General features: G+C 39.8%; 1 protein-coding gene across 2 annotated transcripts in view; it reads right to left on the bottom strand.

Moving 5' to 3' along the window:
- ANAPC5 (anaphase promoting complex subunit 5) overlaps positions 1 to 13,517 on the bottom strand; it is a 42,256-nt gene that overhangs the window by 1,377 nt on the left and 27,362 nt on the right. The window contains exons 12-15 of one of the 2 annotated variants that reach the window (XM_045887703.3): positions 10,432 to 10,506; positions 7,991 to 8,112; positions 7,440 to 7,547; positions 7,209 to 7,356 (exon numbers count right to left, since the gene is read on the bottom strand). In XM_045887703.3, coding sequence (XP_045743659.1) covers positions 7,209 to 7,356; positions 7,440 to 7,547; positions 7,991 to 8,112; positions 10,432 to 10,506 — 453 coding nt within the window. The remainder of the gene's footprint in view (positions 1 to 7,208; positions 7,357 to 7,439; positions 7,548 to 7,990; positions 8,113 to 10,431; positions 10,507 to 13,517) is intronic. The other variant, XM_045887704.3, reaches the window with a different exon arrangement.

Genomic DNA, 13,517 nt, shown 5'->3' with positions numbered 1-13,517 from the left:
TAATTACATTAAATATAAATGAATTGAACTCTTCAATTAAAGGGCAGAGATTAGCACAATAGATTTGAAAAAAACATGATCCAACTATATGTTATCTACAGATACTCACTTTAGGTTAAAAGACACAAATAGGCTGAAAGTAAAAGGACAGAAAAGAGATATTCCATGCAAACAGTAACCAAAAGAGACCTGCAGTGACTATTCTTATATCAGAAAAATAGACTTTAAATCAAAAACTGTTACAAAAGGGGCACCTGGGTGGCTGATTCAGTTAAGCATTCGACTCTTGGTTTCAGCTCAGGTCATGATCTCACAGTTATGGGATCAAACCCCATATCGGACTCCATGCTCAGCGCAAAGTCTGCTTCAGATTCTTTCTCCCTCCCCCTCTGCCCCTCCCTGCTTGCGCTCTTGTGCACTCCCTCTCTAAAATAAATAAAATCTTAAAAAAAAAAAAGTTACAAAGCTAAAAGACATTACACACTGATACAGGGTCAATTCATCAGAAGATACAATTATAAATACATATACACCAAACAATGGAACCCCAATATATGTGAAGCAAAAACTGATAGAACTGATGGGAGAAATAGACACTGTAACAGTAATAGTTGAAGAGTTCCAATACTCCACTTTCACTAAGGGAGAGAACAACTAGACAGAAGATCAGCAAGGAAACCGAAGACCCAAACAAGGCTATGAACCAACTAGCCATAACAGTCACTTGTTAGGGAGCACACTCTACCCAACAACAGCAGAACGCATATTCTTCTCAAGTGCACATGGAACACCTTCCAGATAGATCATGTGTTATGTCACAAAAGAACACTCTAAATTTTAAAAGACTGAAATCATACAAAGTATCTTCTTTGATCACATGAAATAAAATTAGAAATCAATAATAGAAGGGAATCTAGAAGATTCATAAATATATAGAACTCAAATAACACATCTTTAAATAACCAATAGGTAAAAGAAGAAATCACAAGGGAAATTGGAAAATACTTTGAAAATACACAACATACCGAAACTTACAGGATGCAGTACTCAGAAGAAAATTTATAGCTGTAAAGGCATAAATTAAAAAAAGAAAAAAGATCTCAAATCAGTAAGTTGAACTTCCACCTTAAGAAACTTAAAAAAAAAAGGGATACCTGGGTGGCTCAGTCAGTTAAGTGTTTGCCTTCAAACGCTTAAAGATGTGTTATTTGAGTTCTATATATTTATGAATCTTCTAGATTCCCTTCTATTATTGATTTCTAATTTTATTTCATGTGATCAAAGAAGATACTTTGTATGATTTCAGTCTTGTAAAATTTAGAGTGTTCTTTTGTGACATAACATAATCTATCTGGAAGGTGTTCCATGTGCACTTGAGAAGAATATGCGTTCTGCTGTTGTTGGGTAGAGTGTGCTCCCTCAGGTCATGATCCCAGGGTCCTGGGATCGAGCTCCACAATGGGCTCCCTGCTCAGCAGAGTCTGCCTCTCCCTCTCCCCCTCCCTTCCCCGCCCCCTCATGTGCACTCCTCTCTCTCTCAAATAAATAAATAAAATCTTAAAAAAAAAAAAAAAACCCACAACCCAGAAACTAAAAAAAGAGCAAACTACATCCAAAGCTGACAGAGGCAAGGAAATAATAAAGATCAGAGTGAAAATGAACAAAACAGGGGGTGGGAGGATAGGGTAACTGGGTGATGGACATTACGGAGGGCACATGATAATGAGCACTGGGTATTATATAAGACTGATGAATCACTGACCTCTACCTGTGAAACTAATAATACATTAGATGTTAATTAATTTAATTTAAATTTAAAAAAGAAATTAAAAAAAAGAAAAAATGTTGACACATTAAAAAAAAAAAAGAACAAAACAGAGAAAAGAAAAACAATAGGATCAATGAAACTAAGAGCTGGTTCTTGGAAAAGATCAAGAAAATTAACAAACTGTTAGCTAGACTGACCAAGAAAAAAAAAGAGAGAAGACTCAAATGACAAAAATCAGGAATGAAAGCGGGGAGTTAACTAATAACCTTACAGAAATAAAGAGGATTATATGAGGATACTATGAACAATTGTATGCGAACAAATTAGATAAATTAGATATAATGAACAAATTTCTAGAAAGATACAAATGACCAAAACTGACTCAAGGAGAAACAGAAAATCTGAATGGGGGGGCGCCTACGTGGCTCAGTCAGTTGAGCATCTGACTCTTGGTCTCAGCACAAGTCTTGATCTCAGGGTCCTGAGTTCAAGCGCTGCGTTGGGCTCCACCCTGGGTGTGGAACCTACTTAAAAAAAAATCTGCATGGACCCTTAACAAGTAAAGACACCGAAGAATCAGTAACCAAAAAAACTTCCAAAAAAGAAGAGCCCAGGACCACGTGGCTTCAATGGCAAATTCAAGAAACGTTTAAAGAAGAATTATCACCAATCCTTCTCATTCTTCCAAAAAAACAGAAGAGCAGGGAACATTTCCTAACTCACGTTATGAGGCCACTATTACCCTAATATCAAAACAAGATAAAGATATCAAAAGAAAAGAAAACTACAGACCAATATCCCTTATGAAAACAGATGCAAAATACTAGCAAACCAAGTCCAACAGCATATTAAAAGGATCATACACCATAACCAAGTATGATTTATCCCAAGAATGCAACAGTAGTTCAATATGCAAAAATCAATGTAAAACACTATATTACTAGAAAAAAGGGAAAAAAAACACACGATCTACTCAATTGAAACAGAAAAAACAAGGACGCCTGGGTGACTCAGTAGGTTAAGCGTTTGCCTTCGACTCAAGTCATGATCCCAGAGTCCTAGAATCGAGTCCCACATCAGGCTCCTTGCTCAACGGGGAGCCTGCTTCTCCCTCTGCCTGCCACTCCCCCTGCTTGTGCACTCGTGCTCTCTCTCTTTCTCTCTGACAAATAAATAAAATCTTAAAAAAAAAAAAAAAAAAGAAACAGAAAAGACATTTCACAAAAACCCAACACTTTTCATGATAAAAACATTGAGGAGTAGAAGGGAACTTCCTCAACCTAATACTGATGCATCAATGAAAAACCCACAGCTAACCTCATGCTTAACAATGAAAGACTGAAATCATCCTCCTAAGATCAGGGGCAAAAACAAGGATGTACACTCTTGCCACTTCTATTCAGCACTGTTCTGGAAGTTCTACACAGGCCAATTAGGCAAGAAAAAGAAATGAAAGACATTCAAATTGGAATGTAAGAAACACTCTCTGTATTTGCAGATGACATGATCTTATATATAGAAAACTCTAAAGAATTCTCAAAAACCTGTAACAGGTATTAAACAACTTCAGCAAAGTTGTAGGATGTAAGATCAATATACACTAGCAATAAACAATCCAAAACTGAAATTAAATTTTTTATAAGTTTTAAGAAGTATTTTATTTATTTATTCGAGGCAGGGGAGGAGCAGAGGGAGAGGGACAAGCAGACTCCGTGCTGAGCACGGAGCCCAATGCAGGAGGGCCCAATCCCAGGACCCCGAGATCATTACCTGAGCCGAAACCAAGAGTCAGATGCTCAACCAACTGTACCACCCAGGAGCCCCTCTTACTTCCTGATTTTAAATTTAATACAAAGAGGGTACCTGGGTGGCTCAGTTGGTTGGGCGACTGCCTTCAGCTCAGGTCATGATCCTGGAGTCCCTGGATCGAGTCCCGCATCGGGCTCCCTGCTCGGCGGGGAGTCTGCTTCTCCCTCTAACCTTCCCCCCTCTCATGTACACTCTCTCTCTCTCATTCTCGCTCTCTCAAATAAATAAATAAATCTTTAAAAAAAAATAAATTTAATACAAAGATACAGTAATCAAAACAGTATGGTACTGGCATAAAGACAGATATATAGATCAAGAATAGAGTGCAGAAATAAACCCATATATCCATGATCAATATTTTTGACAAGGGTGCCAAGGCCATTCAATGGGAAAAGAACAGTCTCTTCAACAAGTAGTGCTAGGACACCGGGATATCCATATGTGAAAAATAAAGCTGGATTCCTACCTCACACCATACACAAAAATTAACTCAAAATGGATCAAAGATATAAATGTAAGACCTAAGACTATTAAAACCCTATTCAGCAGGAAGAAGTTACAGAAGATGAGACCTTCCACCTTCAACAACCTTAAAGATTTAAGGTCAAAATTGTTCATGGGGGAAATGATGAGGGAGCAAAAGGCTGGCTGAAGACAAAGCATAAGCTGACACCCTGCAACCTCCGCCCACCCCCCACTGCTGGGTGGGACATGTGTGACATTCTTCCAGGAATCTCCCAACTATCTTACTGTTAATGCCTTGCTAGAGGGGAAAAACAACCTTAACTTGACAATGGCAAGGCCTCCAGTATCTTGAAGGTCCTCCTTAGCATATGAAAGTTCTCTTGAAACCTCCCTTTTCCTTACCTCCCACAACCCCAGAGTATATAATCAGCCACTCCTCACAACCCACGCAGCAGCGGCTCTTTCTGCCTACGGGTCCTGTCCCCGAGCTTTAATAAAATCACTTTTTTGCACAAAAAACCCTTACAAGGAATGAACTTGGATTATGCAAGTTTCTTTTTCTTTCTTCTTTCTTTCTTTCTTTTTCTTTCTTTCTCTTTCTTTTTCTTTTAAAGCTCCCACTTACTTATTTGAGAGAGAGAGAGAGAGGGAGAGAGAGCTTGAGAGGGGAGAGGGTCAGAAGGAGAAGCAGACTCCCTGTGGGACTCAATCCCAGGACTCCAGGATCATGATCTGAAGGCAGTTGCTTAACCAACTGAGCCACCCAGGTGCCCGTAAGCAACAGTTTCTTAAGTAGAATACCAAAAGCATAAGCAACAAAAGCAAAAAAAGGATGTATTGGATTTCATTGAAATTAAAAACTTTAGTGCATCAAAGGTCATGATCAAGAAAGTGAAAAGACAACCCAGAGAACAGAACATACTTGCAAATCATCTATCTGATAAGGGTCTAGTACTCAGAATATACAAAACAATCTTATAACTGAACATCAAAAAGACAATAACCCAACTGAAAAATGGGTAAAGGACTTAGATGTCTCCAAAGAACATATACAAATGGCCAATAAGCACATGAAAAGATGCTCAATATCATCAGTTATTAGAGAAATGCAAATCAAAACCACAATGAGATAGAACTTTACACTAGGTTGGGCATAATAAAAAAATGGGAAATAACAAGTGCTGGCAAGGACATAGAGAAACCAGAATCTTCATACATTGCTGGTGAGACTATAAGATGGTGCAGTCACTGTGGAAAACAAGTTTGGTGGTTCCACAAAAAGTTAAACATGATAATTCTATCATATGACCCAGCAATTCTACTCCTAAGTGTATCCAAGAGAAATAAAAACATATATCCACACAAAAACTTATATATGAAGTTAAAAGCAGCTATTCATAATAGCTTACCCAAATGTCCATCAGCTGATGAATGGATAAATGAAATGTAGTCTATCCATCTAATGAAGTATTATTCCGCCATTAAAAGGCATTGACACCTGCTACAACATGAATGAATCCTGAAAACATTACGCTAAGTGAAGAAGCCAGACTACATAAGGCCAGATATTGTATGATTCCATTTATATGAAATATCCAGAATAGGCAAACCCACAGAGGCAGAAAGTAGATTGAAAGTAGGTTGCCAGGGGCTCAAGGTGAGAGGGAAATGGGGGTGACTACTTAATGGGCACAAGGTTCCTCTTCGGAGTGATGAAAATATTCTGGAATTAAATGGTGTCGATGGTTGCAAAACACTGTAAATATTCTTAAAACCACTGAATTGTGCCCTTTAAAATGATTAAAACGGTAAATTTTTTATGTGAATTTTATCTTAATTAAGAAAAAATCACTAGAGGGGCACCTGGGTGGTTCAGTTGGTCAAGCATCTGCCTTCAGCTCAGGTCCTGGGATCGAGCCCCACATCGGACTCCCTGCTCAGTAGGCTCCCCACTTCTCCCTCTCCCACTTCCCCTGTTTGTGCTGTCAAATAAATAAATAAAATCTTAAAAAAAGAAAAGAAAAGAAAAGAAAAGAAAAAATCACTAGAGAAGTTGGAAAGGAAAACATTAGATTCCTGTGCTCCTTCCATAGAGATTCTGACTCCATGCATTCAAGGCAAGGCCAGATATATAGATATTTTTAAAATCTTCCCAATTAACTCTAATGCATGGTTTGGGGAATCTCTGCTTTAAGTTAGTAAATTCCTCTAGTGCAAGTGAGTTCAAAATGCATTCATTCACTAAATATTTATTAAAAGCCTACTATGTGTACATCTTACTCTGTACCAGAGATCACAGCAGGGAGAAAACAAAGTCCCTTTCTCAAAAGCCTTTATATTCCTCAGGGGGAGACAGAAAGCAAACATAAAATACAATTTAATTTCCAAAAGCTTTCAATGAACACACAAATTCCTCATTTCTTTATTTATCCCCTTATTAATCAAGCATAGCTCTGGGCCAGCTAAATCATTAATATGATGCTAGTGTCCTCAATGAAAAGGTGCATCCCCTTTCTTAAAGATGCCAGTGCCACTGGGAGTGGTCAGCTTGCCATGCAGTTCACAGCTTCAGACTTCCATGGGGGGCTTGACGACGAGACTACATTCCCAGACTTCAATATTAAGAAGTCAAAGCTCGGGCGCCTGGGTGGCTCAGTTGGTTAAGCGACTGCCTTCGGCTCAGGTCATGATCCTGGAGTCCCTGGATCGAGTCCCGCATTGGGCTCCCTGCTCGGCGGGGAGTCTGCTTCTCCCTCTGACCCCCCTCCCTCTCATGCTTTCTGTCTCTCATTCTCTCTCTCGCAAATAAATAAATAAAATCTTAAAAAAAAAAAAAAAAAAAGAAGTCAAAGCTCATTATTATCCTTTTCAAAACCAAAAAGTAGTAACAGACTCACCAGTTCTTGAGCACAAATATGTGCTATAAAAACAGAGATTGGGGCGCCTGGGTGGCTTAGTCGGTTAAGCGACTGCCTTCGGCTCAGGTCATGATCCTGGAGTCCTGGGATCGAGTCCTGCGTTGGGCTCCCTGCTCAGGGGGGGGAGTCTGCTTCTCCCTCTGACCCTCCTCCCTCTCATGCTCTCTGTCTCTCATTCTCTCTCTCGCAAATAAATAGATAAAATCTTTAAAAAAAAAACCAAAAAAACAAAACAGAGATCAGCTTACCTGAGCAAAAGCCAAGTTCAGCACTGTTTCGGAGGCCAAGTACTGTAACCGGTACTCCTTGGAGAGGGCCAGAGCCTGCAGGAGCACGGGCAATGCGATGGTGGGGGAGGACGATCGCCAGTACAGCTCTGCGACAGATAACAGGACACTGCCCACAAAGAGAAAGACATGGAATGAGAATATCCGGCACAAAGGTCCACCTACAGCAGACGCTTGAGAGACCTCCCTTACCTGATCACCATTTCTGTGTTCCTGATTTTCTGACAATGAATCAACAATTTTTGTAAAAGCTTGTGCGCCTCTGACATTTGGTTCTGAGCTTGTAGTACAATTGCTTTCCTGACACAGAAACAATATAAACAAAATGGTTATGCTGATGTTTTGTAAGTCAAGTTGCTTTGAGGGTTAGAGTCTCTATTTCCTTAATTAGACTGTGAACCTCCCACAGGGAAGAACTTTGCCTGATATAATTTTTGTTAAAAGAGGAAAAAAAGTGTGTGTGTGTATAAGCACATGTGTATACACCTACCCACACACACACATGCAAGAACAAAAAAGTCTGGAATTATCGGTATCAGAACGTTAGTGATTATCTCTGGGTGATACTTATTTTGTCCATTTTACTCATCTGTATTTTCTAATTTCCCAGAATAAATAGGTAATAAATAGGAAAAGAAGTTTTTTCCTAAGTTAAAATTAATACATTTACTTTAATTAAACAAGTAAGAATAAAGGCATTTGAGAATCACTTCATCCTGGGGTTGGAGTTTTCAGTCTCTTACCTGTATACACCCTCTATGCTATTAAGAGCTGTGATTCCTGTAACAAGTGAATCAGCCAAATGGTATTTACCATCATTCATTGCTCTGTCAAACTGTATTTTTTGATCACATAGCATCCATAACTAATAAGGAAAAAAAAAAAGAACAAAATGGCAAGGGTTCACCTCGTTATTCAACAGAAATATAAAAATATTTTGGCTTGCTTAGCAAGTATTCTTACAATTCATACACATTTTTTTGAGATTTAAAATTTTTTTAATAAATATTTCAAGGATGTGAAAAAGCACTAAGAATAAAAAAAACACATGTGTGCCAATCACCAACTTTGTCAAATCACAATTTTACTTTATTTGCTTCAGATACTATCACACACTATTGAAGTTCTTTGCAAATTCCATTCCCTTTCTTTGCCCAAAGTAAGCACCGGATTTAATGTTTATCACTCTCATTCATGTTTTTATACTTCTACAGCATATATTCTTACCCTTAAACAATGTATAGTATGATCCCATATTTTTTTTCTAATAAAAATTCGAAGGATTTTTGATTTCCAAGCTTTCTGAGAAAGAGAAGTCAATGCAACCAACAGAAAATTAATAAATTTACAACAAGCTTAAGTAATTTTGTTACATAAATTAACCCATTTATTATAGGCTAGCAGTGTTTCAAATGATAGAGCTTCTACCCCGTCTTTCACTTTCGATTCCTTCAGATGTTCCTGTGAGGGCAGAAGCGGTGCTGTAAGTCAGGGCCACCTCCCCACCCCCAGCTGCGGTTTACATGCAGGAACCACAGGTGTCAGATCCCCACAGCTCCTCTTTTCATCTTGGTTTTGCCACAGAAGGAGCAAGTTTCCTTGGCGTGCTGGCTTATTTCAGTCTTGCTCACCATTTTCCTGAGGGAGGCACCATAACGGGGTCCGATATGTACCAATGATTCCAACCTTCTTGGTGCATTTAGCCCAGAGAGCAATCTTGTACGTTTTTAAATTTTGTATATAGTAAATACTATCATACTCTATGTATCCTTTGACAACTTGCTTTTAAGCTCAACATTATTTTTCTGGGACTTACACATGTTCATACAAGTAGCTCTAGTTTATCCTTTTCACTGATGAATAGTTTTCAATTACATGAATATGCGACAACTTATCCATTCTCATGTTGATGAGTATTTAGGTAGGACCAATTTTTCACTCTTCTGAACAAGGCTGCAATCAACATTCTCATACATCTCTCCTGGTGCAAGAGTTTATCTCAGGTCTACAGCAAGCGGTGGGAAGGCAGTCGTAGGACATCCACACCTTCATTTTAATGTAGTGCCCATTCGTTCTTCCAACAGGTTCTACGGATTCGCACCCTCCCCCCCCCCCCCCGCCCCGAGCATAGGACACTACTTGTCACTCCTCGTCCTCACCAACACTTGGTGCTGTCAGGTATTTTACCGTTGGCCAATCTGATGGGTATGAAATATCTCATTATTGTTTTCACTTGTATTTCCCTGATTGTCAGTCAGGCTGAGCATCTTGTTATATATCTATTGGCCGTAGATGTTTTTTCGGTGAACTGTGAATTAAATTCTTTTTTTTTTTAACAACTAGAACTATAACCAAAACTATTCCATCACATCAGCACTGCCACAGAACCACACTTAACTCTCCCTTCCCACGTGACCCGTAGGTGCTTTCCCCTGTCTTCTCCTCTGTTTGCGTACCACCTTTGCAGCTGGGTCCTTTGAGTTCGGATCACAGCCGGCTGAGACCCCAGCACATTTCACATGCAGATGGGTACCCACAGGATATCCAGTGCGGTGGAGCCAACAATCCCTGGGAGTGGCAGCTCAGGGACCAGCAGTAGATTCCCAGGCCATGATCTCTTAGGGTTTCAAATTCTCAAATCCATTGCTGACTAAACTTGGTAAGGGAAAGAAGAAGGGACCAGTGTAACAGCTTTCTCAGCCCCACTAGAGACAGACATCAGTGCAATAAGGAACAGGGGGCCTGGGAGTGCTTTATAAAATTAAATTCCCTCTGGGGACAACATCTTCCCAAAAGGTCATTTAATTCTGGGAGGAAAAGACTAGAGTTGCCAAGTAAGGGACACAACACCAAACTGAGATGTAATTCTTCATCTATCCATAGACAGAGATGATCCATACAGTTAGAGATATAAGGAATACTACCTTAAAACCATAAAGACAGGAAGAAAAAAGTTCCCTAAATAAATCTTTAAATCTTTTATCAGAGTTTATTTCTCTGCCCTCTCTAACAGAGCTTACAGAGTCTGGTATGTACCTATATTCACCTCAATGCACAGATGACACAGAACGGAACCAAGACACAAGAAACTGAGGGGAGACCCTAAAATATTCTGCTTTGACAACAGTACAGTAAAAAGCATCTCTTTGGAAATAAATCCAATGCCATGCAAAAGGCAGATTACCTGGGCATGCTGACTATTAGGCGGGAATCGTTCCTTCAAGTGCTTTAACACTTCCGAAGCTGCAGCAAAACAGCCCTAAGTAGAAACACACGGTTCGATGAGCACACCTGTGCTGAAACCACACCTGCTACCCCACTCACAGGATGTCACTATGATTCACCTGTTTGTGGTGCTGTACCCTGGAAGGCACGAGCCAGAGACTGCCATACATCAAGGGGTCTTTTTTTTTAAGGTTCTAGCATATTTTATTTGTTCATTAAAAAAATTTTTTTAATTACACATGTAATGCATGTTCATTCTAGGAAAAAAACTTAAAAATAAATGTAAACAATAAGAAAAAGACCAATTTCAATCTCACCAAAGATAATCACAAGAATGTTTTGGCACATATCCTTCTAAATTTCTTTTATGCACATAAATAAACACATACACGTTTTCTAAAAACAGGTATATATGCTATTTCTGTAAATTGCCTATAACACTGTGTACTACATGGTAGACACTCAATAAATATTTTTTGAACGAATCAATCTTTCCAGTGTTCACAAATACAAAGCTGTATCATCATACTATGTTATTAGGTAAATAAACTACGACACATCAAAATAACCCCCTAGTGTGGGATAATTTCGTCCATTTTAAGAATGCTACAGGGGCGCCTGGGTGGCTCAGTTGGTTGGGCGACTGCCTCCAGGTCATGATCCTGGAGTCCCGGGATCGAGTCCCGCATCGGGCTCCCTGCTCGGCGGGGAGTCTGCTTCTCCCTCTGACCCTCCTCCCTCTCATGCTCTCTGTCTCTCATTCTCTCTCTCTCTCAAATAAATAAATAAAATCTTAAAAAAAAAAAAAAAAAAAAAGAATGCTACAGTGAATATCTTGGTGCATATACCTTTACATGTCCACTTGTCCAGTCATTTCCTTAAGATAAGACCTTTGAAATAAAACTGGCTGGTCAAATGATAGGCATTCCGAAGCCCTCTGATATAAATTACTAAACCACCTCCAGAAATGTGCCAAGAACTTTCATACCAGCACTCTATGCCTTTCTCCCACCACAACAGTTAAGGATTGCCTATTTGGTGAAACTAGTATTTCACTGTATTAATCTGAATTTCTTTAATGACTAGATTGAAAACTTTTTCATGTTTTTCGGTCATTTTTTTTTTTTAATGTGAATACACTTTCATGGGTTTTTTTTGTACCCTTATGTCATTGGAATGTTTCTTTTTTTTAACTTTTTTTTTTTTAATTCATGAGAGATAGAGAGGCAGAGGCAGAGGGAGAAGCAGGCTCCCCGCGGAGCAGGGAGCCCGATGTGGGACTCGATCCCAGGACTCTGGGATCATGACCTGAGCTGAAGGCAGACGCTTAACCGACTGAGCCACCCAGGCGTCCCTCATTGGAATGTTTCTTATTGACTCCAAAAGCTTTTCAATTTGTCCCAATCCTTTGATTAGGTGAAATATCTTCTGTCTATATAGAAGTTCAATCAGACTGCAAGTGAACTTTTATTTGAAGTGAATTAAGTGGAAATTACATTGAATTATAATAAAAGGTCAATAATCTTTTTATTCCTATGATTTTTATTTATTTTTTTTTTTTTTTAAAGATTTTATTTATTCATTTGAGACACAGAGATACAGATACAGAGAGAGCATGAGCAGGGAGAGAGGCAGAGGGAGAGGGAGAAGCAGGCTCCCCGCTGAGCCAGGAGCCCGATGTGGGGCTCGATCCCAGGACCCTGGGATCATGACCTGAGCTGAAGGCAGACGCTTAACCGACTGAGCCACTCAGGCGCCCCTATTCCTATGATTTTTAAATGACCAATCTTGACAACTATTTTCATGACTGCCACAGTGAGTTTGGCATGTAGGTTGAGATGGGTTGTCAAACCTGTAGGCCAAGTAGAGAGACACACACTGCAGTATCCCCCCAAACATTCCCACTGTGACCTGCTCCTCCTGAGGTTGGGAGAGTTATGATACCAGATGGTCTTAGAATTACACAAAAGTAGCAAGGGGGCTGGCTGTCTTAGTGTTCCCTCTGGGTTTCAGGAGGAAGGTCAGAAACAGCAATTCAGACCTTCTAACTTCTTTGTAGGTTCACCCACGCCCCAGTCACTGCCACACCAAAGTGCAGTATCCAGTTTATTTGGTGATCAATTTCAGAACACAATCCGAAGCACACATAAAGGAAATAAAGGAGCAAATGGAGATGCATGATAAAGCTGCCTTCTCCACCGTTGGCCAAGCTTAATTTCCCAGGGGCCTATCTAACCTATACAATTAAAAATGTGACAATCATCAGCCCTGTGGGTATAGCTACCTGGTTGATGTTCTAGCACTAGCAAGGTCTTAAGAAGGCAGGTTGAGGAAGGGGGGGAAGGGACTGAAATGAAACAAAGAGGCCACTGCTTATCTCCTAGCAGTGCAATTCTAAGGCTTCACAACACATCCTGGCCACTGGAGCCAGGCAATGATGGCGTCAGCAGCTTCTTCACATAAGCGCGGGGATATAAGGGACATGAAGATGGAAATACCAATACAGATCCAAAGAGCAGGAAAAATCTCCCAGGAAAAATCAAAGAACTCTAATAACTGGCCTTGGAGAAAGTTTCAAAGCTTGAGTATCGAGCCAAGACCAAGATTTTTGTAAAGTAGTTTTTCAGTCCAGCAGGAAAAAAAAAATCATTTCTACCCTACATAACTCAAAGAGAGCTGAAAGGAAATTGTCCAGTCTAAGGCTGGGGTCAGTGGGGGAGAATCTGACTTCAAAAAGCCATATGGGGAAACTTAAAGTGGGTGAATTGTATAGCATGTGAATTTTATCTCAAAAAAGTTGTTGGAGGAGAAAAGTCGCACGAGGTTCACACCAAATACCTAACTGAAGGTTCATTGACTCATCCATTACCAAATGCCCCACTTAACCACGGTACCAGGAAAGGAAAAGAGGATATGTTTAGAGGTTCCATCAAGAGGGGGAGAAAAACCAAGAAAGTGATGAACGTGCAGCTTCCTGCGGGAAAGCAAACAGCACGTGCAGCTGGACGCTGTTCTGACATCACGGAAGCCAATGTGATGCTTCCC

Source organism: Mirounga angustirostris, unplaced genomic scaffold (assembly GCF_029215605.1).
Source record: "Mirounga angustirostris isolate CCGP_5_RB_7025 unplaced genomic scaffold, mMirAng1.0.hap1 SCAF_14, whole genome shotgun sequence".
Taxonomy (NCBI): Eukaryota; Metazoa; Chordata; class Mammalia; order Carnivora; family Phocidae; genus Mirounga; species Mirounga angustirostris.
The sequence above is the reverse complement of the archived record's forward strand: the minus strand, read 5'-3'. Positions and strand labels throughout refer to the sequence as shown.